The 26818-nt window shown below is 40.0% G+C and overlaps 1 protein-coding gene across 1 annotated transcript in view; it reads right to left on the bottom strand.

Annotated features, from left to right (window-relative positions):
* LOC122550241 (dynein axonemal heavy chain 11-like) overlaps positions 1-26818 on the bottom strand; it is a 456308-nt gene that overhangs the window by 189228 nt on the left and 240262 nt on the right. Inside the window, exons 50-55 of the mRNA XM_043690997.1 lie at positions 25345-25506; positions 23329-23522; positions 18979-19141; positions 12580-12703; positions 9691-9833; positions 1769-1930 (exon numbers count right to left, since the gene is read on the bottom strand). Of these exons, the coding sequence (XP_043546932.1) occupies positions 1769-1930; positions 9691-9833; positions 12580-12703; positions 18979-19141; positions 23329-23522; positions 25345-25506 (948 nt within the window). The remainder of the gene's footprint in view (positions 1-1768; positions 1931-9690; positions 9834-12579; positions 12704-18978; positions 19142-23328; positions 23523-25344; positions 25507-26818) is intronic.

Below are 26818 nucleotides of genomic sequence, written 5' to 3'. Positions count from 1 at the left end.
CAGAATCCTGCTAAATCCTCACGCATGATTCAGATCATCAGATAAAAGAAAGCTCTAAATTGTCTTCCTGGTTGAATAATTTCAATTCTCCTTCTGGGGATTTCACAGAAAACCCAGGCATTAACAATAATAGAATTATCACGTTGTATTACAATTAGTAGTTAACACAATACGGAACATGAGCTTCTGATTGCTATATGATCATTTAAAGCCTATAATTAACTTCTTCAGACTTCAAATGGAGCTTGAAAACATTAAAAAGTGGTAAATGTGCATATAGTACAATTCTGTTCTTTTGTTTAGCTAACCACATGAAGCCCTTAGGCTGTTATTCAAAACAACTATATTTCAACAGAATAGCCTTTAAATTTCATCATGCTATATTTGACTTACAGGTGTAGAACATGCAACTGAGGGATCAGTACAATGGATATCATGCATGTGCTCATCATGTACTGGGTGTCCATTACTTGTTATAATAGATTGGGCATCTCAATAGACACTTAAGATTCATGCTTGAAACCTACATATGCCCACTGCAAATGCAAATTGGTGACCAATTCAACCAATCCAGGTCATTTTTACCAAAAAAGGTTTACAACTGAGTAATGCATGTGACATCCACACTGTAATCAGCTTTTTCAGGCAATCAGCAGCCAATCCAATCGATCTGAAAGGATGCTGCATCAACATGGTCGAGAGGGCAAGTTTCACTTCATTTAATCTCTCCTATTTTGGAGTCAGAAGAACAGTAGCACTCTGAATTTCCTCTCCGCATCACCCACTGACTCCCAGCTATGGCCATCAGGTTGCATCGGAGTCTTACAGTTCTCTCTCCCCCAACCACTCAGTTGCTTACTCAGCTGTGAATAGAGCTTTTTTGGGCTAACAGAATGGCTCTGGTTCAGCTATTAGTCTGATTGGAGTCATTTTGGGTGCGATTCAGTTCATACACTCTCTTTTTTAAATAAAGAGAAATTCACATAGTGACCTAATGAACATAAAGATATATGAAGCTGCTACTTGTAAAATCATTGGAAATGCAAAAATCAATGCAAATAATGCCTTTATTTAATTTTAAATCCCCACTCAAGCCCAAGGCTAACTGGCCTAAGTATTTGAATTAACTTTGTTACATCTCCAACTGATTTCAAAGCAGCATCATAACTGATTTCTGGCTAATGTTTAGAAAACACTCGAAGCATAACTTCCACAATTACAATATTATTAATATTAATAGTTGAAACATTAATATTAGTTTAAAATCACCTGATGTAACACTTTACATCATGATTGCCACAGAGCAAATTAAATATGGTTTTTCAGTAATTTCTATCAATTACATCTCCAATCAATTTTATATTACTAGTATTGATATTCTGATCAAAACTGAAAATAAAATTGCTAAAAAGATCATGGCCACTGTAAGTAATAAAATTGTGAAACTGCAAAACTTACTTTTTAGCAAATGTCCAAATTATGTTGGTCTTAGTGATTGCTGAATGCTGTATGTCAAATTATTGATTGAAAATTATTCCACAGAGAACAGCACAATATATATCATAGCCCTGTAATTCACCATAATGGGATTTTTGAAGTATTTCTCATTTAACAGAATATTAAAACTTTGTCTGACTATTTAATACAAAGAATCTTATCTTTGAATGCTCATTATCATATAAAACTATGTGCCAAGAATGTCTTTGAAGATGCATACATTGATGCATTTCTGCACATTAACTTTGACTGACACTGATAAGATACGCACCTTAATCCCCTCAATCTCCTCAATGAATCTCCTGCTGACAGACACTAGGGCCTCCTGTGGCCACTCATGAAACCAGTCAATAGCTGTGCAGTTAACTATGGCTGGGAACTTCCGGGCTCTCACGCGCAAGGTTGAACCAACTGGGGAGAAACAGAGAACAACCTGCAGGAGAGGAGATTAAAAGCATAACCATATAATAGCCTTGATCAAAGCAAGTACTCAGGGCGAATTATGATCACACGAGAAGTTTATTAGTGAATCAGAATTCTAATAAGTTCAGCTGAGAAGCCACTTACCAACATAAGAATTGGATTAAATTTACATTAATAAACGGCTGTTCCACTCTGAATGGACTAAAAATCAAAGTGTTCTTAAATTATGCAAAGCATTAAAATATCCTTAAAGTGGAACAACATATTGAATGAAATGTAATTTCTCCACACACTTTTTAAAATTAATTCTGAACAATTATTTATCTTCAAAAAAAAAGTTATTTCAGTCATGTTGACAATGTTGCCCCATAGATCCACAGGTCAAATTTCCAGCAATTTACTTTGGGGTCGATTCTCTGTGTGATCTATGACACCGACAATATTCTAGCATATTAACATCAGACCTAACAAGTCTGTACCTAAGAACCAAAGAAACAGGACAGGTGTAAACCATACAGCCTGCTTTGCCATTCTCTAACCCAACCCCTCTTTTGTGCCAACACCTCTCAGCCCCCAACTCCTTGATATTAAAAAAATACATCTACCTCCTCTTTAAATATGCTCAGGGATGTAGTCTCCACAACTCTCTGGGGTAGAGAACTCCAGACATTCACTACCTTTTTGGGAGAAGAAATTCCTTTGCATTTCAGTTCTAAATAAAATGTCCCTTATTCACAACTATATATTCCAGTTTGAGATCCCCCCACTCATGGAAACAACTTCTCAACATCTAGCTTGTGAAGAGCTTTTGCCTGAAACATCGATTTTCCTGTTCCTTGGATGCTGCCTGACCTGCTGTGCTTTTCCAGCACCACTCTGATCGAAACTCTGGTTTCCAGTATCTGCAGTCCTCACTTTTGCCTATCTAGCTTGTCAAGCTCACTCAGAATCTGGTATACTTCAATTTGGCCATTTCTTCTAAATTTTAATGAATAAAGACCCATCCTGTTTAGCCATTCTTGATAAGTCAACTCCTTTATCCCAGGAATCAGCCTCCCGAATCTATTTAGAACCGCCTCCAATGACAGTATATCCTTTTTTAAACACAGCATTCTAGGTGCAGCTTCACCAACATCATGTAAATTTGGAACGAGACTTTCCTATTTTTAAACTCCATCTCCCTAGCAGTAAAGTCCACAATTTAATTTGGTTTCTTCATTACTAACTGAACTTGCATGCTAACATTTTGTGTTCTATACACAAGAACAACTAAATTCCTCTGTACTTCAATTTTTTGGAATCTCTCTCCTTTTAAACAATAGTTTGCCTTCTGATTCTTTCTATCAAAGTGCATGGCTGCACAATTTCCTATGTTAAACTTCAGCTGCCAAGTTTTTGTCACTCAACCATTCTATCTGTCCTTGCAGAATCCTTATGTCCCTCCTTATGTCTCTCACCTAGTAACATCAGCAAAATTGGATATATCACACTCTGTCCTTCCTCGAAGATATTCACATAGATAGTAATTGAGGATTTTGTATGGATCCCCGTGTCACTCCTCTAGTTATGTCTTTCCAGCCAGAAAAGATCCATTAATCCTCACTGCTTTCTGTATGTTAATCAATCAACAATCCATGGTAATACCTCCAACACCATGAGTTTTGCAATAACTTTTTATGTGGCAACTTACTGAATGCCTTCTGGAATCCAAATGCTCTACATCTACTGGTTTCCCTTTATCAGTTCTGCTTATTATATCCTAAAAGGACACTATCAAACCTGTCAAATTTGAGTTCCCTTTCATAAACCCATGTTAACTCTTTGTTTGTTTTAAGCTTTTCTAAATGTGCAGCTATTTCTTTAATAATGAACTCGAGTTTTTCCCCAGTGACAGAGTGTGGACTAACTTGGTTACTTTTTGTCTCCCTCTCTTTTTTTAAAAACTGGGGCATCATGTGGGAACCCTCCGGAATTGAGTGAGTTCTGGAATATTTCAACCAATGCTTTCAACATACGTTCAGCCACCTCTTTTAAAACTCTTGGATGCAACACATAAGGTCTTCAGAACCATTAGTTTGTCAAATTCTTTGATCCTCATGATAGAGACTGTTACAAGACCTTTCTTTGTAGTTATCAGATACCTTTGGGATATTATTGTTGTCTATACAGTGAAGCAATTCTTCAGGGGACTATAGATGACTTCCAATTGTGATTTCTTTCCCTTTTTGTTCCTTATTTACATCCAAACTGAATCCACATCACAATCTATTGCATCATTACTCACAACATGCCCACTCTCCTAAACCTTCTTTGACTTTTTGCCTATTTTTTGAAATGTCAAAAAACCCTTGAATGTTCACCTCCTATTTTTGGTCATCCTATAACTACATCTTTGAAATAGCTATTAAGCCATTTCATTTATTTCTAATTGTGGCATCATTTAGCTTGTTACAGATGCTGCATGCTTTAGGATAAACAGTCCTATATTCTGATTGCTTATCATTATTACTTATTTGGTTCTAATTTCTGCTTCCTCTTCAGTTTATATTTTCTGCCCCTTGTCACACTTTGATTAGCATTTGCCTTTTCATTACACTGCACCTATGCTCTCTTATTTCCTTTTGATTTTTAAAAAAAATATCCTTTCAAATGAGCCCTCCTCTCACTAACTAGAATAAGCTGTAACTTTATCTCTCTCTTTTCTTGAATAGCTGGATACATTTGCAATCTTCCAACATGCAAGCACCATTGCAGAATTAATATAACTTTGAAAGACGAACACCAATACATCCACCACACATCTGTAGCCATCACTTTCAACCCAAGAATGTGAAGATCATTGGAACCTGGGAATTTGACAACTTTTAGTTGCATTGATTTTTGTATCATGACTAATTGTTTTTTAAAAAAATTACTGGTATTAATTTTTTCCAATTCCACACTTTAACCAGATCCTTGCATGTTAATTATTTCAGGCAGGTTTGTTGTGTCTTCTTCTGTGAAGATAGATACAAGGTACTGCTTAGCTTCACTGCCATTTCTGTTTTTCATCATAAATTCACCTCTCTGTGCTTGTACAGGATTGATAGTTGCCTTTGCTAATCCTGTTCTTTTCACATACTCATATACCACACCTACTCTCACGTTCACACCTTGGAAACTGCAGCTGCCTTGCAATGTGCCCAAAACACGACTACATGTCAGTTTCAGGGCCTCGTCCCAAACAAACTACAGAACCATTCCCAAAGTAGTGAATACAACTTTTCTTATTGGGTACACTGAGCTCTGAAGATGCTCCAACTAGGTTGCACATGAACAGTCAACATAGGATCTAAACTTGTTGAGTTTGGCAATCTGTTAGAGTAAGGGCACTCTCTTCCAGCATACAAACTGATACCTGTCTGGGAGCAATTGAGTGCCTTTAACAGCTATGCAGATAACAGAGTAATATAAAAGGAATGAAGAGTGAAGCTCTAACACTTGAAATGCAAAACCATACTCTTTATTGAAAGACAAAGCTGAAGTAGAAAATTATATGTTTTAGCTGCAAAAAATTTGCGTAAATAAATAAATATTGACTTTGGGGACTGTAACAGAAGGAGCAATTTTTCTTTAACATTAAAAATTGAGTATGCAGGGTTTATGTCGTACAGAATTTAATAACAGGTTGTACTGCAGTTGGAAATCATGGAAACAAGGTTATATTGTGATTTGTACAAAGTTATTAAGAACATTATTCTGGACTACATTATTTTCCTAAGCATAGCTTGAGTCCCCCATTATCAATCTTCTGAGTGTGACCAAAATTGAACTGGATTAGTGTGGCTACAAGTGCATGTCAGAAGCTGGTAATTCTGGAGCAAACAAACCACCTACCCACTCCCTATTGCCTGTCCAAAATCAACAAAGCCTCAGTCAATATAATGGAATACTCTCTACTTGTCTGGATGAATGCAACTCCAATAACACTCAAGAGGTTCAACACCATCCAGGACAATGCAGTGCATCCACTACCTTAAACATTCATTCCCTCCAACATCAATGCATGTGACAACAGCATATACCATCTACAAGATATACTGCAGCAATTTACCAAGGCTCCTTTGACAGCAATCTCCAAACTCATGACATTTACTGCCGAGAAGGACAAAGGACAGCAGATGCATGGGAACACTACTGTGTGGAAGTTCTGCATCAAATCACACACTATCCTGACTTGTAACTATATTGCCATTCTCCAATGTTGTTAGGTCAAAATCCGGGGACTCCCTTCCTAACAGCATTGAATGTATCTTAACCCATGGACTGCAGTAATTCAAGATACCTGCTCACTACAATCTTCTCCAGATGAATAAATGCTGGCCTAGCCAGAGATGCCTGCATTGCATAAATAAATGAATAAAAGTCACAATGATTAATGACAAAATGAGTGCCTTTTGTCCTTTTATATAGCGAGCCAAAAACAAGTGCAACACTCAGTCTGAACAGAATTAGACATCAGGGAAGAAACTGTATCAAGAGTAAAGTGAGATTGCAATGGGAGATGGAAGGTGATGGAGGGAAGGAAAAATGGATAGAAACAGCATGACTGGCGGGGTTTTGGAAGATTAAGTAGATACTGGAGACTCAGTCACAGATTCAGGACAGAAATAGCGCACTATTGAGTCGCCGGAATGGAATGGAGTAGTATGTTGCAATACCAGCCACTCATGGCTTGTCACTGGAATATGGTTCTGTGTCCAAATTTCCTGTCTTAATATTTTTAATCAATCTGGCTGAGAAGTGGCAGATGGAGTTTAATTCAGATAAATGCGAGGTGCTGCATTTTGGGAAAGCAAATCTTAGCAGGACTTACCCTTAATGGTAAGGTCCTAGGGAGTGTTGCTGAACAAAGAGACCTTGGAGTGCAGGTTCATAGCTCCTTGAAAGTGGAGTCACAGGTAGATAGGATAGTGAAGAAGGCGTTTGGTATGCTTTCCTTTATTGGTCAGAGTATTGAGTACAGGAGTTGGGAGGTCATGTTGCGGCTGTACAGGACATTGGTTAAGGCCACTATTGGAATAATGCGTGCAATTCTGGTCTCCTTCCTATCGGAAAGATATTGTGAAACTTGAAAGGGTTCAGAAAAGATTTACAAGGATGTTGCCAGGGTTGGAGGATCTGAGCTACAGGGAGAGGCTGAACAAGCTGGGGTGGTGGAGGCTGGTACAATTGCAACATTTAAGAGGCATTTGGATGGGTATATGAATAGGAAGGGTTTGGAGGGATATGGGCCGGGTGCTGGCAGGTGGGACTAGATTGGGTTGGGATATCTGATCGGCATGAACAGGTTGAACCGAAGGGTCTGTTTCCATGCTGTACATCTCTATGACTCTATGACATTATGACAAATCTGGAACAGGGGGACTTGAACCCAGGGCTGATGATAAGGCAACTACCATTGCGCTACAAGAGTGCAAACCACCAATGGGTCAGTCATACAGAAGTAGAAATTTTGACGCAACATGTTCAGATGTGTTATTATGTGAAACACTTCATGAGTACATCGGACTTGAACCCAAGCATCCTCGTCTACTACTCCACAAAAGGCTTTGCTTTTCTCCTTTCTAGAATTATCAACCTGTTCACAGATGTTATTATGCATCTCTGGAGCAAGTGCAAGTTAAATCCAGGCTTCTTGGTCCAGAGGTAGGCACACTACCACTGCACAGAAAGAGACTCTCTCTCCTCCTTTCTGAACCTAAGTGTATAGCTCATTAGCAGTAATAAAGGACAAACGACGATTGTGTCTTCACAAAAGGGGCTTAACAGCAAGATTTAGTTTATTACATTATAGAAATAAGTAAAAGTTACATTGACTAGTCAAGCATAATTAGCAAACAGCCTGCAGTGGCTCAAGGAGGCAGGTCACTCTTCTCAAGAGCAACTAGGGATGGACAATAAATACTGGTCCAGCCAGTGATGCCCACATGCCTTGAAAGATTACAAAAAATACAAAAACAAACAGGAGCCAGAGCTGATTCCATCAGGACCTCATGCAAGACTATCTGATTCCTCACTCAAATAACATGTGACATCATCAGAATGGTCAGAGCTTAATGCAGCTCCAGCATTATTTCAGACCCATTGCTTTATACAACAAGGGGTGGGACCAAGGCATGTGGTGAGAGTCAGTCTGGGTTGGTGATCAGACTTGAAGCGAGATCATGATTATCAAGGACAGGTTTGAAAATGGAGAGGGGGGAGAGTTTGTGAAGGTGGGGATTTATGTCAATGAATATGTTGGGGGAGATAGTAAAGATGTTTATGGGGGAGATAGTAAAGATGTTTATTGGGAAGCGTGTGGCCTGGAGGAAACAATTCTGCTCTTTTTGGGCCACAGTCATTTCGTAAAGCACTTTCATAATGAATACAACTCGTCCTAATTCCTTTCATATGTCAGAATTCCAAAGAACTAGGAAGCCAGTGTGACCCTAGTTAAAAATAAAAACTTTGCTTAATGGCAGTGAGGAGACCCCTCAATTGATCTCACTAAATGTTCATCCATTAGGTCTAGTGTGATCACCAGCCTCACCCCAGCATTTTGGAAGTGATGGATTTGAGGTGAGTTTTTTTTAATAATATGTTTTCAGACATTTTAACATTTTAACTTAAAAAGGTGGGTTTGAGTCAGTTGTTGAGAGTCTTTAAATCAACCTCAATGTTTCTGCACAGTGGCCATTGTTATGCTACATTCACACCGGATTTCCAATTCACAACATTCTGTTTCCTTTCTCAATGTAAATCTGTACTGGGATCATGCTCTCAAATTCAAACAATTCAAAGCATAAGAAGCCTTCAAACCAAATTTGAAGAATTTGCCAGATTTTTCTGCACAGAAAAACATTTCAGAAGCTTACTTTCTCTGCTTTTAAATTTTCTTTCCTCTAACAACCAAATCAAATTATTCTGTATTTCTTAAGTTGATCCCGGTCACAGATCTTTCCTGATTCTCACAGAGTGGCCACTAGGTGGTGTGTATGCTTGATTCTAAGAACAAGTTTACTGGATTCTCATTTTGCTGGTTGGGTGGTTTCAAATGCAGACTGACACCAACAATGAACTGGTTAAAGTTACCACGAAGAACTCTCCTTCTCAACCTCTTCTCCCACCAGACTTGTGGTGAACCTCAGGTTAAACCAGCACCAGTTGTCTCTCTCTCATGAGCATGCAGCCCTGTGGTCTCATTAGACAATGGCAACTTTACTTTTTTATCCCCCCCCACTTGATTCTTTTAGCATCACTGTTGATAGCACTGCTGGGATCAAGCACTCCATAAGAAATTAACCCCTGCTCTTACCTGTTACTTTACTATTGCATTCCACCCACATGCATTACCTTACTTTTAATTTGCATCTCACGTTAGATATTTTCACAAAAAAAGCTGCCCATGTCTTGAGTTATCAGTCCTGGTGGTAAATTCATTACAATTCCGCCATAGCAGTTTCTTTTAATTGCCAAAAATATCATGTTTCTACTTTCCATGTGATGGATGGCAACAAGTTGTGGTAAAAGATTTGACAGACTCATTACTGTACTGGGACCCCAGCTAAACTGCAAGAGAACAAAACTAGGCAACTGGATGAGGAGTCAATTCTTCAATTTAAGCTGGCAAGAAAGGACCCACAATTCAAAAACCTACACTTAGTTTACAGTTTTAAAAATGCCTGTTTCTTTAGAAAAGAAAAAATTCTTGCTGATGTTGTTAGTTATTTCATGCAACATAAATACCTTAAGCTGTTGCTGTGCTCTGCTCAAAAAGAACTTCCAGCAATTTTCTCTACTATCCATCAGTCCCAAGCTTCGGACTTCATTACGTATACCACCAATGATGTTGTCAACTTCTTCTTCACTGAACAGATCAGGAATTTCACCTGTTTAAAATAAATCAGGATTCTGATTCTCAGAATTTGATCAAAATTATGGCAATACAGATAACACTTCTGCTGGTTTTTCTGGGGGGAGATAATGTTTGGATCTTTAAAGCAGCGACATTATCACAATATTTTCAACAATAAACTTTGCTTCTCTTCTCAGATATTAATCTAAGCCCTTTATAACCATTACATTTGTTTAAAGGAAAAAGTCTGTAAAAAGGCCACTTACTAAAAAGAGTTAACTGCCAATTAAAATTGTATCTATAATTTTGTTAATTCTCGGGTGCTTCCAAAATGACATTTAAAAGTACCATCCAGCTACATTTATTTATAGCAATTCCATCTCATAGCATAAGAAGTAGTTTCATTACATTATAACTCCACAAATGAGGTCAGTCGCAAACAACAAAACTCCTGCTAGTTCATGCAAAGCCACTTTTACTGCATTGCTAAGACCATAAATCTGCACAGAGCACTCGATGCAGCATGATCATAGCAATCAGTTGGCACTGATTAGTGATGGCATATGGTATAGTATCATTAAGCATAATTTGTTAATAATTTTACCAGTTCAGTCCTTTGATTTGTAACTTGATGCAGACTGTGAGGATGGCAGCACAATGAGGTACAAAATAAGGGAGGAAAACCATTTCACTGCATTGCACTGCTAAATCAGAGAGTCATGTCCAGAATATAAATTCAGGGTATACAGAGGTATAGATTGGGATTTTTCTTTGATATATGCTCACAAATGATTTGCTATGTATTGCCTTCAAGGGATGGAAAACTATGAGTTAGCAGATTAAGAACAGAAAGCCCAACAATAAAATGTGTAAGCTGCATTGTACTGCCACACCTTCACACAGCACATTTTCAGTGAGACGGAGTGTACACAGAAAATATGAAGGTTGGCTCGCCTATCACCCCCCCACCTAATCCCTCATAATAAAGTCAGTTGGTAGATCGCAATTTTAAGAAAAGTAATGAACAGCTAACTGATGTTGATTACAACTGACTGACAGAAACTTAACGCCGCCCGCATCACAACACATTGTTGGCATGGGCAGATGTGATTTAAAAGCTCATTGTTTGAAATAACATTGTTCAGATAGTAAGGAGGGAGGGAGGACACATCCTTTGTACATCAGGGGCAACACTCCGAGATGACACCCTCCCTTTGTGAATTGCTGCCTGGCCTTGAAAGCCTATCACACCAGCATCCTTGACCCCACTCCTCAGTACACTGATTCCTTCCTGCTCTAAATTCCTGGGAAATATCTTTGTCCAGGAGGTGCTGCTCTTCTTCCTGTCCTAGTAGTGCTCACTATTGAAGCCAGTGGTCAATCAAACTGGGCAACAGCTCGAGGGCTATGCTTCCTCCCGTGAAGGACAGTAGTCTAGTTGGAAGGTAGTCCAGGCCACATTATGGTATTGCTCCAGGGCACCTCTTTATTTGCTTCAAGTGCTTTGGAACTTGACCTTTATAATGACCAGGGGTGGGGGCTGCCGTCAAACTAAAATGTGCAATGTTTGCTGCCTCTCTCCACTCAAAGCATCCAGAGCAATAGGAAATAATTCAAAATCAACAACATACACTTAGATAGCGTCCTTGATGTCCTAGAAGTTATTCATAGAAGTGTGGGGGAAAATATGCAAATGATGCAAAACTTTGTTCAATTGGAAATCTTAGGAACTATATCAGAAGTTGAATGGCCTGATCTTTTTCTTACATTTGTGAAGTCATGGGTAAGTTTTAGGCAGGAAGACATTTTTCAGGGAAAGAAAAGACAAATGACAGGGCAATCGATAATTTCAGATATTTCTTACTTTGTTACACTCCTATTTGACCCAGTTAAAGAGGCCTGGCAGCAAACTGCCTCCAGTCCAACCTATTTTCAATATATGATAAATAAGAACTATATTTACGAAGATTTATAATTAAAGAAATGATGTTATGTAAAATTCTGTGTTTTCTATGTCAGGAATATCACAGAACATAAAGTTGTCATGTGTTAGGAGTACAATTTTAAGTAAAGTGTGCACCAGAATACAAACATTTATCTCAGAGAGAAGCCTTAGCTTTAAATGGTTGCAAATTTCTCAGGATGCAATTGGTTCCTCTCACTCTCATTCAATGGAAATGTCACAGCTCTGTTCAGAATGATAAAACAAGGACAAAAAGTAAAAGAAATACAGACTTGCATTTCTATAATGCCTCTCAAGGTTTCAGGATGTTCCAAAGCACATTGCATCAGATGGAATGCATTAGTAGAGGACAATTACTGCTGTAAAGATGGTAGATCAGGAATTAGTGATTAGATGATGACATTCACAAGTCAGAAATCTGAAGATCGTTGAATAAAGATAAAGTAGACAAATAAACAGGCCTACAGTTCTCAACTCCAGGAAAAGAGTGACGTAGAGTAAGATAAATGCTTGGTAATCTTTAATTTCAATTCAGTGAAGCTAAAACGAGGTCAAAAAGTGTTTATTTTCTGAACTACAAATCATTCACCCTTCACTAGCCTTTTCACAAAGTCACACTCATTTGCTTAGCAGTTTGAAACTGCCACAGTTTCCCAGATTGTAAGATTAACAGCCTTGGCTGTTTCTCAAAGAGATCCTTTGCGAAGGTGTAGCAGCCACACTGTCCGACACTGTCAGAAGCGGAGCATCACCTTGCAAAACCTGACCGTAGCACAATAGCACAATCAAACTTGCACCACAATATTAGTTTCTTCACCTGATGCCAGCAAATCGTTGATCAGGACCAGGAAACGTTCATCTGGAACATCAGCATCTGTCAGGAGAAAGACCATTGGCAGGTTTTTGGCTCCAGTCTTGATGTACAAATTAGCAAGATCAACCTAAATGGAACAGAAGGTGAAATGTTACAATGTTACTAAAAAAAGGAGTTACCCAATGCCACAATCCATAAGAGAATGGCACAGCAGGCTGTGATGCTGAGAATTGAAAGTCAGTAAGTTGTGAAACAGAGTGCTAGGTCTAACCAATAGGGAGATGGATAACTGTGCAAGGGATGCACATTAGATTGACCTTCATTGCCCTCACCAGCTGGTCACAGAATCACTGGCAGAGACCTGTGGCCACCTGCCCCTTCTCAGCTGCAGCCTAGTGAGTGAAAAAGGGATAAAAATTGAAACTTAACCTTTCTTCACATACTTCACCATGAATTCAAAGTATGCACAAGCTCTAAATAGCCAGAGAGTTAGCTTACAGAAAATTAAACATAAGTTGCCCAACATGCACAGCATAGAAGATAGAAGAACTCAGTGCAGAACAGGCCCTTCAGCCCTTGATGTTGCACCGACATATGAACATCCCCCTACACTATCCCATTATCATCCATATGCTTATCCAAGGACTGTTTAATTCTCCCTAATGTGCCTGAGTTAACTATATTGGCATACAGGGCATTCCACGCCCTTACCACTCTCAGAGTAAAGAATCTGCCTCTGACATCTGTCTTAAATCTATCACCCCTCAATTTGTAGTTATGCACCCTCGTACAAGCTGACGTCATCATCCTAGGAAAAAGATTTTCACTGGATGTAGGTTTGGCCATTGAGCTGAAAAGTTCATTTTCAGACACTTCGTCGCCATACTAGGTAACATCTTCAGTGAGCCTCCAGATGAAGCACTGCTGATGCTTCCTGCTTTCTATTTATACATTTGGATTTCCTTGGGTTGGTGATGTCATTTCCTGTGTGGTCATTTCTTGTTCTTTTTTTCAGGGGATGGTGAATGGAGTCCAAGTCAATGTGTTTGTTGATAAGAGTTCCGGTTGGAATGCCATGCTTCCAGGAATTCTCATGTGTCTCTCTGTTTGGCTTGTCCCAGGATGCAAGTGTTGTCCCAGTCGAAGTGGTGTCCTTCCTTATCTGTATGTAAGAATACTAGTGAGAGAGGGTCATGTCATTTTGTGGCATCCAGAACCTCAACCTGAGCTACAAATCTTCTCAAGACTTTCACTGTCTATCCTATCTAATCCTCTGATCATCTTGTACATCTCTATCAAATCCCAAGTCTCTCAGCCTTTCTTCATAAGACCTTCCCTCCAGACCAGGCAATATCCTGGTAAATCTCCTCTGCACCTCTTCCAATGTTTCCAAATCCTTCCTGTAATGGGGCGACCAGAACTGTACACAATATTCCAAGTTGCAGCTCTGGAACTCAATCTCTACTAATAAAATCTAACACACCATATGTCTTCTTAACAGCACTATCAAACTGGGTGGCAACTTTCAGGGATCTATGTATATGGACACCAAGATCCTTCTGCACATCCACACTACCAAAAGTCTTTCCATTGACCCAGTATTCTGCAAGCTAACAAAATGTTAGATTGCTCTTTCTCCATGGATGCTGTCTGACCTGCTGTAATTTCCAGCATTTTTTATTTTCAGTACAGATTCCAGCATCTGCAGTAATTTGCTATAAAGGTATTACAGAATCTAGTAAGAGCTTACGGAAAATAAATAGGCCCAATGGGACAGGTGGAAAAGTAACAGTAGGAAATTTAGAGAACACTCACAAATAATTTCTTTAAAGTGCACTGTCTGACGATGTTGGGCATTTGAACTAGTAAGGTTAAAATAATCTGCAGGAAAAGCCTCAAAATAAACTTCACAGATCTACAGGTTAATGGTTGGAGAAGCATAACTTTTGGAAAGTCATGGATTTAGGAAACGAAGATCCAACTGAATTAATCTACTGGATAATTTGGAAAACATTAAATGTCACAAAGCAGGTAGAAGTGGGGAGGTGGGAAGAGGTTAGACAGTGCCTTCAATAGCTCAGGTGATAGAGCGAAGGACTGTTGTGGGCTAAATACCAGTCATCCTTAGGTCGCTAGTTTGACACTAGCTCGAAAGACACCTATTTTCTAATATCGCCTTCATCCCCACCCCCATCCACCTACTGTACTTTTTGCTGCCTTCTCCCCAGCCCTATCCCCCTCCCAGTTATCTCTCCACCCTGGACGCTCCTTGCCTTCATTCTTGATGAAGGGCTTTTGCCTGAAATGTCGATTTTCCTGCTCCTCAGATGCTGCCTGACCTGCTGTGCTTTTCCAGCACCACTCTAATCTAGACTCTGATTTCCAGCATCTGCTGTCCTTATTTTTGCCTCAGGGGAGAGGAAGTTACTGTTCGCTCTGGATTTTCAGAAAGCTTTTTTTGTTATGCATGTATGGTCTAACTATTTAATTTGCTTCTGGAGTCCAAGGTCATCTTTCTTCACAGCTTACTGTATACACATTCTCTTATGACCCTGTTAGCACTTCAACCCCATTCTATTTCTCTTTACATAATCAAGTGACACTGACATTAACACTGCACACTGATGTAAGCATCAATACTTGACATCTCTTGTTTGCTGTGGTAGTTTTTCCATCTCTGCTTATCTCTGTGGATCCCTCATCCATGCCATCTCCTGGACTATACTCTGGTATGACTTGTGCTTTGTAGCTTTTAGAAAAATTTCTTGACCCAGTTGTCTCTTTCCTCTCTTTGTGGCATTTCACTCTGTTATGGTCAATCTGTTATGATGTTTGGCTGTACCTTCTAAAATAGACCTGAGTGTTGTCTTCTCAATCTCCCACCCTCTGATGGTGATAATCCATTTTGTATTGCTGATGATCTTATAACTAAATCTGTGATGCAAGATTTACATTTCAGTTCTCCTTCAACATTGTGTCAATCTTTCGAACGCTTCTGCTCGCTTCTCCACTTGCTTGAAGGTAGTGAGTGATAATATAACATGTGTAACATTGGATTCCCATGCAATGCCCTGAATGCCATAAATGGAGGAGACTTCCCTAAAGATTTAATCACTGGCTTTGTCATTATTTTGTGTTGATAGTTCACCTTAACCTACGACAATGGTGAAAATTATGCCTTTGAATCAGAATAAAGCCATTTCAAAGTGCTCCCATAGTTAGATGCAAACGTTTTTTTGCTTCTTCTCTTGGCTGTTCACCACACACAAAATGTAATTCCTGATTATTTCTTGCTTTGGGCTTGTAATTGTTGGACTTGTTGGGCCAAATGGCATGTTTCCACGCTGTAGGGATTCTATGATCTAATGTCTGCACAACCTTTGGAGGAAATGTACTCCAAAGATTTGTGAACCTCTGAGAACTCTGTTTTTCATCTGCTTTAAATTGGTGACCTCTCACTTTCAAAGCATGACCACTATTTCTTTATTTCCTACAACAGGAAACATTCTTTCCACAACTGCCCTGTCAGAAGTTGATCCACTCATTCCAGGTATTAGTTTAGAAATGTTCTCTGGACTGCTTCCAACATATTTATGCCCTTAGCTAAATAAACATGCAATCCTCCAAATGTTGTCTCATCACTACCCTGTAAAATTGAAGCATAACCTCACTTCATCTGTATTCATTCCCCTCACAATAAAGGATAATATTCCATTAGTTTTCCTAACTATTTGCATACTCATGTTTTGCTGTTCATACACTAAGTCACCCAGATCTCTCATGCCTCTCACCATTTAGGTAGTATGCTTCTTTTTTATTCATCTTGCTAAAATGAACATTTTCCCATTTTTCAATATTATACTACATTTGCCACATCATTGTCCACTCACTCAATCTACTTATATCCTTTCACAGCCTCCTTGTATCCTCTTCACAACTTCCTTTCCTAGATACCTTTGTGTCAATAACACATTTAACAACCATTCCTTTAATCCTATCATGCAAGACATTTCTATTGTATGTAAATAGTTGATGTCCCTGCGACATCACTTATTACCTATTTATTCCTACTCTCTGCTTCCTTTTAGTAAGAGAAAGCGAGGACTGCAGATGCTGGAGATCAAAGTTGAAAAGTGTGGTGCTGGAAAAGCACAGCAGGGTCAGGCAGCATCCGAGGAGGAGGAGAGTCAACGTTTCGGGCGTAAGTCCTTCATCAGGAATGTGCTACATTGTCGTTGTGAGGGGCTCTTGTGGTACAGTGATAGTGTCCTGGCCTGTGAGCTAGGAGGCCGGGATTCAAATTCCATCTGCTCCAGAGGTGTGTAATAACATCACTGAACAGGTTGATTAGAAAATAGCTGTTCATGCAAATATGTTACACTATGCTGTACATCTCTATGACTCTATGAGCTTTTATCTTCCACAATGACCCTGGATGTGACAGCTTATCAAATGCATTCTTGAAATTCAAGTGCTCTTTAGCAGTGCTTTGCCATATTCTCTTCAATAACAGTTTCTAACACTTTCCAACGTTTTTTGCACTTTGTTTCCATCCCTTTTTGAATACATTCACTGGAGCCCAATCAAATGGAATGTCCCCGGAATGTAGGCAAGTTTAGGAAATTAAAACAGCTAATTAACTATTTCGCTAGCTACATCTTTTATGACTCCAGGCTGAAATCCATCAGGACCCAGGGACCTGTCAGCCCTTTGTCCCAACAATTTGCTCATTACCACTTTGCTGCAACTGTAATTCTCATGAGTTCCTCTCTCACTCCTAGTTCATGATTTGCAGTTGATTCTAGGATTTTAAATACCTAAGTGCGATATTTCTTGGTACAGTTGTCTTTATTGCCTATTGCTTCCCTCTGCGTCCCCAACATCAGCAAGCAGGGCACTTAAAAGTTTCTTGCTGTGAATTCCCAATGCTGTAACGTACTTTCTTCCTCTCCTTATGGTCAAAAGCCCTTCTGATTATCCCTCACAGGAAATGCCTCCATTTAATTTGCCCTCAACTCTTCAACACCCTTCACTGGTCAAAAGCAAAGAGTTTTGAAGGAAAACTGCCAATAACAGTTTTTGATTACAATGAAATTACACGTATGTTTGGTTTGTTCAAGATCTAATAAAATTTACTAAACATAGGAACAGGGGTCAGTGATTTATTACCTCTGGATTCTGGATCAGTGGTGCTGGAAGAGCACAGCAATTCAGGCAGCATCCGACGAGCAGTAAAATCGACGTTTCGGGCAAAAGCCCTTCATGTTTTATTCCTGATGAAGGGCTTTTGCCCGAAACGGCGATTTTGCTGCTCGTCGGATGCTGCCTGAATTGCTGTGCTCTCCCAGCACCACTGATCCAGAATCTGGTTTCCAGCATCTGCAGTCATTGTTTTTACCTGATTTTTTACCTCTGTCAGTTCCACTACAGTCTGTTTTGCTATAATGTGTGCTTCTTCAATGTGGATTGCTTTAATATGATAGAAGAATTTAGACTTTTACTCACAGAACACGAACTTCCCTTAACTGTATTGGCTATAATGCGCTTACAGCCACATTAATTTAAATGGCGAGAATATTGCACAATTTTCTTATAATATGAGGTCGTACGGAAATGGGACTATCGTGTTATATCAGAATCAACTGTATTTAATAATAATGCGACTGATCAACAACTTACACCCAAATTGCTACCTTTACCCAATATTCTTTAATCATTTTTAATAACAAATATCCCCCAAACATAGATTTAAAATTTACAATTGATTTGACATCAACTGTCTTTGCGGAAGGCAAGTTCAAAGTTTTCATAATTTTGTTGTAGAAGTGTTTACTAATTTTGCTCTTTTTTTTAATTACACCATCTAAATTCCAAGGAATACAACCCCAGTTTGTGGAATCTCTTTACATAACATCCTGTTATCATTCTGATGAAACTATGCTGCACATCCTCATGCCAATATATTCTTCTCAAAGCGTGGCACCTAGAATTGCTCCATGCTCCAGTTAAAATATTCAAACAAGTACCAACAAATTCATTAGCTGTGACCCATCCTTCACATATCCAAATCAAGTAACTTCTTAACATGCCTGCTTTTTCCTTATCTACACTGACAATATCATTATCAGGATTCATGGGGCCTGATCATGTTGAATTTTCCCGCCGTTGGCTTTGATGCCTCTACGAGCTCCTTTGCCGATTCCCTTTTCATAAGTTCTTGCCATCTGTTGTGTGACTCTTTGTCATTCTTTGCATATTTTTCATTTGCCAGGATCTATAGTAGCATTTGCACTTACCTGGAGACAGGAAGATCATTGCAGGACATTTATCAGAAAATCAGTACAGAGCGATTAGAAATTAGCACTTTTAATAATGCAGAATTGCGAATGACAAAATATTTACCTTCAAGTCTGAGATCCCATAGCCTTTCTTCAGTGTGATTTGGAAAATTTCTAGAGAACTAATGTAAGCAGCCAATCGAGATAAACTCTGCTTCCCACTGCCACCAACACCCACCAGTAGAGCATATCCTCGGCTGCTCTCCAATATTCGATTTATCCGACACCTGAGATAAAGAAGTGGAATCTTTAAAATTCTGTGTCACAGATATATTCTAGTACTTTCAAGTAAATTGTAGAAGACTTATTCTAACTGATGACAGAACTAAGCTAATAACCCGGTAACATTCTTTTCTCACAGCTGTCTAGGAGTAATTGAAGTCACAGAATCATACAGAACCTTCGGCGCACCTCTTCCACACTGACCAGGATTCTGAAACTGAACTAGCCCCATTTGCCTGCACTTGGCCCATTTCCCTCTAAATCTCTTCTATCCATGCTCCTGTCCAAATCTCTTTTAAATGTTGTAATTGTACTTGCCTCTCCCACTTCCTCTGGCAGCTTGTTCCAACAATGCAACATCCGCCTGGTCAAAAGGTAGCACCTCAGGTACCTTTTAAATCTTTCCCTTCTCACCTCAACACTATGCACTCTAGTTTTGGACTCCCCTAACCTGGGGAAAGACTTCAGCTATTCACCCTATCCATGCCCCTCATGATTTTATAAACCTCTTTAAGGTCATCCCTCAGCCTCCTACTTGGGGGGAAAAGAGCTCCGGCTTATCCAGCCTCTGCCTTTAACTCAAAATTCTAGCCTCAATAACAGAGTTGAGAATGTGGTGCTGGAAAAGCACAGCCAGTCAGGTAGCATCTGAGGAGCAGGAGAATAGATGTTTCAGGCATAAGCCCTTCATCAGGAAGCAACTGCAGTCCTCACTTTCTCCTAGTCTCTGTAACAGCCATGTAAATCTTTTTTGCACCCTTTCCATTTAATAACATCCTTCCTTTTGCAGGGCAGTCAGAATTGTATGCAGTAGTCCAGATGTGGTCTGATCAATGTCTTCTGCAGCTGCAATACGATGTCCCAGTTCCTGTACTCAATGCTCTGACCAATGAAGGCAAGTGTGCCAAACGCCTTTGTCACCATCCTCTCTAGCTGCGACGCCACTTTCAAGCAACTAAGTACATGCACCCCCAGGTCTTTCTTTTTGACAACACTACCAAGGGCCCTACCATTAACTATGCAAGTCCTGCCAATTAGTGTGGAAAGTACCAGGAGCGAGTTCCTTCATGAATCAGATTTCTGGGCCTAAATGTTCTCTACACCCAACTTGAGTGAAGGCGATACAAAATGGGGGCATGCTTGGCTACCGCTATAAAGAAGAGAACATCATCAGGTAAACCTAAATCGTAAGAGCAGCTGCAGAAATAGTATAAGTTTCCAAACTACCTAAATTCTAAAATAGTCCAAACCAATCAGAAGTTTGCACTATTGAAGAAAGGAGGGAGACAGGAAACAAAAAACTACAGGCCAGTTAGTCTGACATCAGTCATTGGTAAACATGGAATCTATCATTAAGGAGGCTTTTACAATGCATTTAAAACATCACAACACGACAAAATGAAATTAACATTATTTTTGAGAAATTCATTACAGCCTTTTTGAGGAGATAAACAGAAGGATAACAGGGAACTAGGGGTCTTAGAATACTTGGGTTCCTAAAGGGCATTTAATAAGGTGTCATGCAAAACAAAGTGAAGAATCACACAACGCCAGGTTATAATCCAACAGGTTTAATTGGAAGCACTAGCTTTCACAGCGCTGCTCCTTCAACAGGTGGTTGTGGAGTACAACCATCTGATGAAGGAGCGTCGCTCCAAAAGCTAGTGCTTCCAATTAAACCTATTGGACTATGACCTGGTGTTGTGTGATTTTTAACTTTGTACACCCCAGTCCAACACCGGCATCTCCAAATCATGCAAAATATAAAACGCAGAGCAAGGACTCCTAGGGTTGGGCTAATATATTGGCAAGGGTAAAGAATTGGTTAATGCACAGGAAGCAAAGAATAGAAATACAGGGTGCGTTTTCAAATTGGAAGGCTGTAACTAGTGGAGTGTCACAAGAATCAGTGATGGGGTGTCATCTTTTTCAATGGCTTAGACAAGAGATCACGAGTAATGCATCTAAATTTGCTGATGATATAAAGATAGGTGGGAAGCGGAGATGATGGCCTATTGGTATTATTGCTGGTTAATCCAGAGACCCAAGTAATGTGCTGAAGACCTGGGTTCAAATCCCACCATGGCAAATGGTAGAACATGAATTCAATTTTAAAAATCTGGACTTATTTGTCTCATGATCACCATGAATCCATTGTCGAATGTTGGAAAAACCCATCTGATTCACTAATGTCCCTTAGGGAAGGAAATCTGCCATCCTTACCTGGTCTGGATACATGTGACTCCAGACCGGCAGCAATGTGGTTGATTCCAAACCACTCTCTGAGCAATTAGGGATGAGCAACAAACAGTAGCCTAGCCAGTGATGACCTCCCCCCCATGAATGACTAAAATAAAATTCATGAAGAGGACACAAAGAGGGCGCAAATGGTGTCTGACTGATTAACCGAGAGGTTAATAAAGTGGCAGACTGCATTAGCTTTATTCTCACAAGTACTCAAATGGTTACAGTGAAAAGTTTACAAGTCGCCACTATGGCATCATCTTATGTACAAATGTACCTAGGTACAGATTCTTCAGTGCAAATTCTTAGGAAAAATATTAGAAAAACAAAGTAGTAAGAAGGCCAGCATTACAGATTGTAGAAATAAATTAGAAAAGAGAGAAATGAAAAAGTTCAGAACAACAGTCCTACCAACCAGTCCACACTGGTGAGCCTCCAGTCTGCATCAGGTCTTGACTCCAGACAGTGCCAGACTTCAACTTGAGGTTCCCGAGGCCAGGAGATCCCTCTGGAATCACCCCAAGACCAGAAGTCCATAATTAGGCCATACCTGTGAGGGACTGTCATGCTCGGTCACGCTGGGATGGGAGACCACCACGCCTGTCTGGGAAGCTATCATGCTGTGCTGGGAGACCAACACGCCTCTCTGAGGGGCTATCATGCTGTGCCGGGAGACCACCACATCTGTCTGAGAGACTGTCACTCTGTGCCGGGAGACCAGCACGCCTGAGAGATGGTCACGCTGGGCCGAGAGACCACCACGCCTGTCTGAGAGACTGTCACATTGTGCCGAGAGACCACCACGCCTGTCTGAGAGATGGTCACGCTGGGCCGAGAGACCACCTAGCTTGTCTGAGAGATGGTCATGCTGGGCCGAGAGACCACCACGCCTGTCTGAGAGACTGTCACGCTGGGCTGGCGTGGGTTTCCTCCGGGTGACCCGGTTTCCTCCCACAATCCAAAGATGTGCAGGCTAGGTGAATTGGCCATGCTAAATTGCCCATGGATTGTGTAGGCTATGCGCATTAGTATGGGGTAAATATAGATTAGATTAGATTAGATTTCTTACAGTGTGGAAACAGGCCCTTCGGCCCAACAAGTCCACACCGCCCGCCGAAGCGCAACCCACCCATACCCCTACATTTACCCCTTACCTAACACTACGGACAATTTAGCATGGCCAATTCACCTGACCTGCACATCTTTGGACAGTGGGAGGAAACCGGAGCACCCGGAGGAAACCCACGCAGACACGGGGAGAACGTGCAAACTTCACACAGTCAGTCGCCTGAGTCGGGAATTGAACCCGGGTCTCTGGCGCTGTGAGGCAGCAGTGCTAACCACTGTGCCATCGTGCCGCCCTAATAGGATAATAGGTTAGGGAAATGGGTCTGAGTGGGTTACTCTTTGGAGGGTCGGTGTGGACTTGTTGGGCCGAAGGGCCTGTTTCCACATTGCAGGGATTCTTCTATGATCATACCTCTTCACTGGTCAGCAGCATATCCCATCCCTCCCCTTATCCCGATTCCACTCTTGAATTGTCCCTCATTTTATTTCAGTCAGGAGCTTGTACTCTGGTAGTGTAGCAACTCTCCAGACTAATGCACATAACCTACACATCCCACGGGCAATTTAGCATGGTCAATTCACCTGACCTGCACATCTTTAGATTGTGAGAGGAAACCCAGGCACTCATAGGAAACACTAGCAAACACGGGGCGAATGTGCAAACTCCACACAAACAGTCACCCGAGGCTGGAATTGAACCTGGGCCCCTGGCGCTGTGAGGCAGCAGTGTTAACTCACTGACCACTGTATCATGCCATATGGTACGGGTTTTGTTTAAAGCAATCAGAACTTATGGAGTCTCAACACATGATGTTGCTGATTCCCTGGGTGAGTTTGTTAAAAATAAGTAACTTTTAAACAACCTTTAATTTATACTTACACATGTTGCATAGCATCTTCAAACAAAACTAGGTTCATCACAGCATTGAGCTCATTGAAGTTGTCAAGAGCGTCAGTCAATATTTTCTTCAGGACATTCCAATCTTTTACTCGCATGTAATGGGGATCGCCAATTCCAAGAGCAAAATGACAATAAATCAATGGTTTCTGCAGTAAAATACTATCACCAATACCCTGAAATATATCAAAAATTGAAATTTTCCACTTAGAACTAAGCTGAATTAGGCAATATTTGATCAAAATTAAACAGAGCTTCTTTTACATCTTGTCTTAATACTGGAAATTTCAACATTCTAAAAAAGGTCTATATATACTTGAAAGAAGCCAAGTTTTTAAATTGCTGACTTCAAAACAACCAAGTTATACAAAACTGCAGTAACTGCAATCTTGGAGGATCTTTTGGCACTTTTCGATCGCTACATGTTTGTTATGCTGGGGCAGAACAGTATCCTAATTTTACTGTGCATGGGTAATGAATCCTGACGCAAGAGTATTCCCTACTCTGAGAAACCAAGAACACGTTTCACATGTCTAAGTTCAAACAATATGGACAAGTTACTGCACTCATAAATGAAGCTAAAACTTACTGGAAATATTCAGCATGTAATGCAGCACCCATGGCCAGAGAAACAGATTTTGGAGTGGCCCTTTGTCATAGCTGTGAGAAGGAACAGGTTTTAAGTTTTGCAAATAAAGGGGAGAAGACAAGGTGATAGCATGGAACTAGGAGTGATTAAACAGCTGAGGAGAACAAGACCTGGTAAAGGGCAACTAAAGAAACAAAAGATATGTCTAGAGAATGCGTAAAATTGAATGCAGAAGCATCACCAATAGCTGCCATTGAAAAAAGCCAGATGATGATTTGATATTGTTGAAAATGTTGAGCCGAGAGCAGTGAAGTGCTAAGTTGAAAGATGATGTTCTTCAAGCTTACTTTGAGTTTCATTGAAGCACTGTAGGAGATAGAAAGGTCAGAGTGGGAGTACACCAGATAATTAAAATGTTAAGTGACCAGAAGCTGAGGGTCAAACTTGCACAGTGAATAAATGTACAGCACAAAACAATCACCCGATTTACATTTAGTTTCCACTGAAGAGGAGATTGTATCATGAGCATTGAATACAGTATATTAAATTGATGGTATCACAAGTGAATTGTTGTTCAATTTAGGAGAATCAATAGTGCTTTGTATGGTGAGGACAGACAATATAAAAAGTTTTTGCATCTCCTATGATTATATGGAATGGTATTGTGGAAGTCGCGGGGTTTTAGGAGTAATTAAAAAATGGACCAGAGAGTTACAGAAGGATTTTCTCCTTCAGAATGCTGAAAGAGAAGTGTTAGCAAAATTATACCTGATGGCAGCATGACACTGGAGATGGTAACATTTGGAGAAGATGAAATGCAGAGTCTGGTAGGATGGAGAAGGGGTGAACGAAATGCTGGTTGAAGAAAATGAAAGACTGGTAAAGAAGATTTAATCACCAGAACTGATACAATAGAAATGGAGAAACTAGAAGTGAGTCCTCAAACAACCTGAACTGTTGATTAAATCTAGTCAAGATAATTACGGGAACACGTGACTAATAATGAATATGGGTTGATAGCCAGAGAAGGTCAAAGGGAGATTGAATAGAGTTATTCAAAATCATGAAAGGGTTTTATCTGGTTAGGAAGATTTATTTTTAGTGACAGGAGAACCAGTTACTAAAGGTCACAGATTTAAAATAGCCAAAAGGAGAACTAGACCTGACTAAGCCATGTTTTAAAACACGTGTTTGTTTTAATTTAGAATGTATTGCCTCAAAGGGTGGTGGGAAGGCTTCCGCAGTAAAGTTCAAAAGGGAATTTGCTAAATGATTGAAACACAAAATATTGGTGGGCTGTAGCAAACAGTTGGGTGAGTGGGATGAACTGAATTGCTCTTTCAAAGAGCCAGCACAAATACAGTGGATCCAGTCCCCTTGTGTTTTGTGAATCTATGAAGAACAGGTACCTCAAAGAATTTTTTGGCAGTTTCCAGCTGAAGTTTCTGGAACAGTTCAGAATCTTTTGATTGCACTAGCTTGTCCTCATAGACACGGGATGACTCATGAAGCCAGAGAGACACCAAATCCATTGGTTTCTTTAAACAATCAGGAAGTGCGAAGAGTATTCCCTGAAAAGAAACAAAACATCGCTTGGAAAATCTTAGAAATTACGTTCAACAAGTTTACATTTAAAAGTTGGATTCAATATAAAGTATACTTCTAAAATGAGGGACATTAGCCATTAAATTTTCCCAAGACACAAACAACAAGCGTATTAGGTTGCTCACTTGTCAAAAGAAGCCAACATTGCTTGCAGAAGCTGAGTGTTGTAGCAGGGTTGGAACAAGCTCCAGCACTGCTGACCATTGTAGCAACTGTGGAGATAGGCTAGGGTTCTTGGTTCTCCTTCTACAGGAGCGGAAATATATTTGGAAAAAATATCAACTCAAATTTAGCAGATGATCATGGGCAGATGTAAAGAATCTTGTCTGTGGTGCAGCCCAATGCCCACCTTAGACTTTGACATGGGATGTCTATACAATGGGGCCCACAAATTTAGCCTTGGAATCAAAACCTTCAAAACAAAAAATAGAGGAAGCGGAGAACAAGTTTCAGCTCCATGTCTTTGGTTCCTACTATTTTTCTTTCTCATGCAAAAAAAAGTCTAACTACTGTCAAGTCTTTGTTCATTCATAACAAGGCCATGTTAATTTTCAAATTCAGGAGACTATAGCACTTTACCACACTTTGGAAACATCCTAAAAGGCTTCATGTAAAACACACTGTTTGCAAATGCAACCACTCTATCGATTTTGTGAAGAGGAAAGTTCCATTTAAAAAAACACAGGAATCATCAATAGCAAAATGGAAAAAAATTACGATGATGCTAGAAATGTAAGACAACTGAAAATTCAGGAACATCTATAACATAGTCCATGCCCCTGCATGATTATAGTATAGTAACATCAGCTCTGTGTTACTAATCCCCTGATGCAGTGGAGAAGCAGCAAAGGAACAGAAGTTAAGTAATTTTGACACTGTGTGGGGAGAGGGGCGTGGTCAAGTGATTCAGACATTGCTGGGGTGCTGGAATCACTTGACTGCATTGGGATTGGAGCTGGTTCATTATGAGGAAATACAGAGAATCAGCTGATCATACAGTCATACTGCATACAAACAAATCCTTTGGTCCAATTCATCTGTGCCAAACAAACATCCCAATCTGACCTACTCCCATCTGACAGCATTTTGTTCATATCCCTCTAAATCGTTCCTATTCATTACCCATCCAGATGCCTTTTCAATGTTATAATTGTACCCGCCTCAACCACTTCCTCTGGCAGCTCATTCCATCCACACATCACCCTCTGAGTGAAAACTGCACCCATCAAGTCCTTTTTAAATCTTTCCCCTTTCACCTTAAACTTACGCCCTCTTTTT

Source organism: Chiloscyllium plagiosum, chromosome 5, assembly GCF_004010195.1.
Source record: "Chiloscyllium plagiosum isolate BGI_BamShark_2017 chromosome 5, ASM401019v2, whole genome shotgun sequence".
Classification (NCBI taxonomy): domain Eukaryota; kingdom Metazoa; phylum Chordata; class Chondrichthyes; order Orectolobiformes; family Hemiscylliidae; genus Chiloscyllium; species Chiloscyllium plagiosum.
This window is presented reverse-complemented; position numbering and strand designations above follow the sequence as displayed.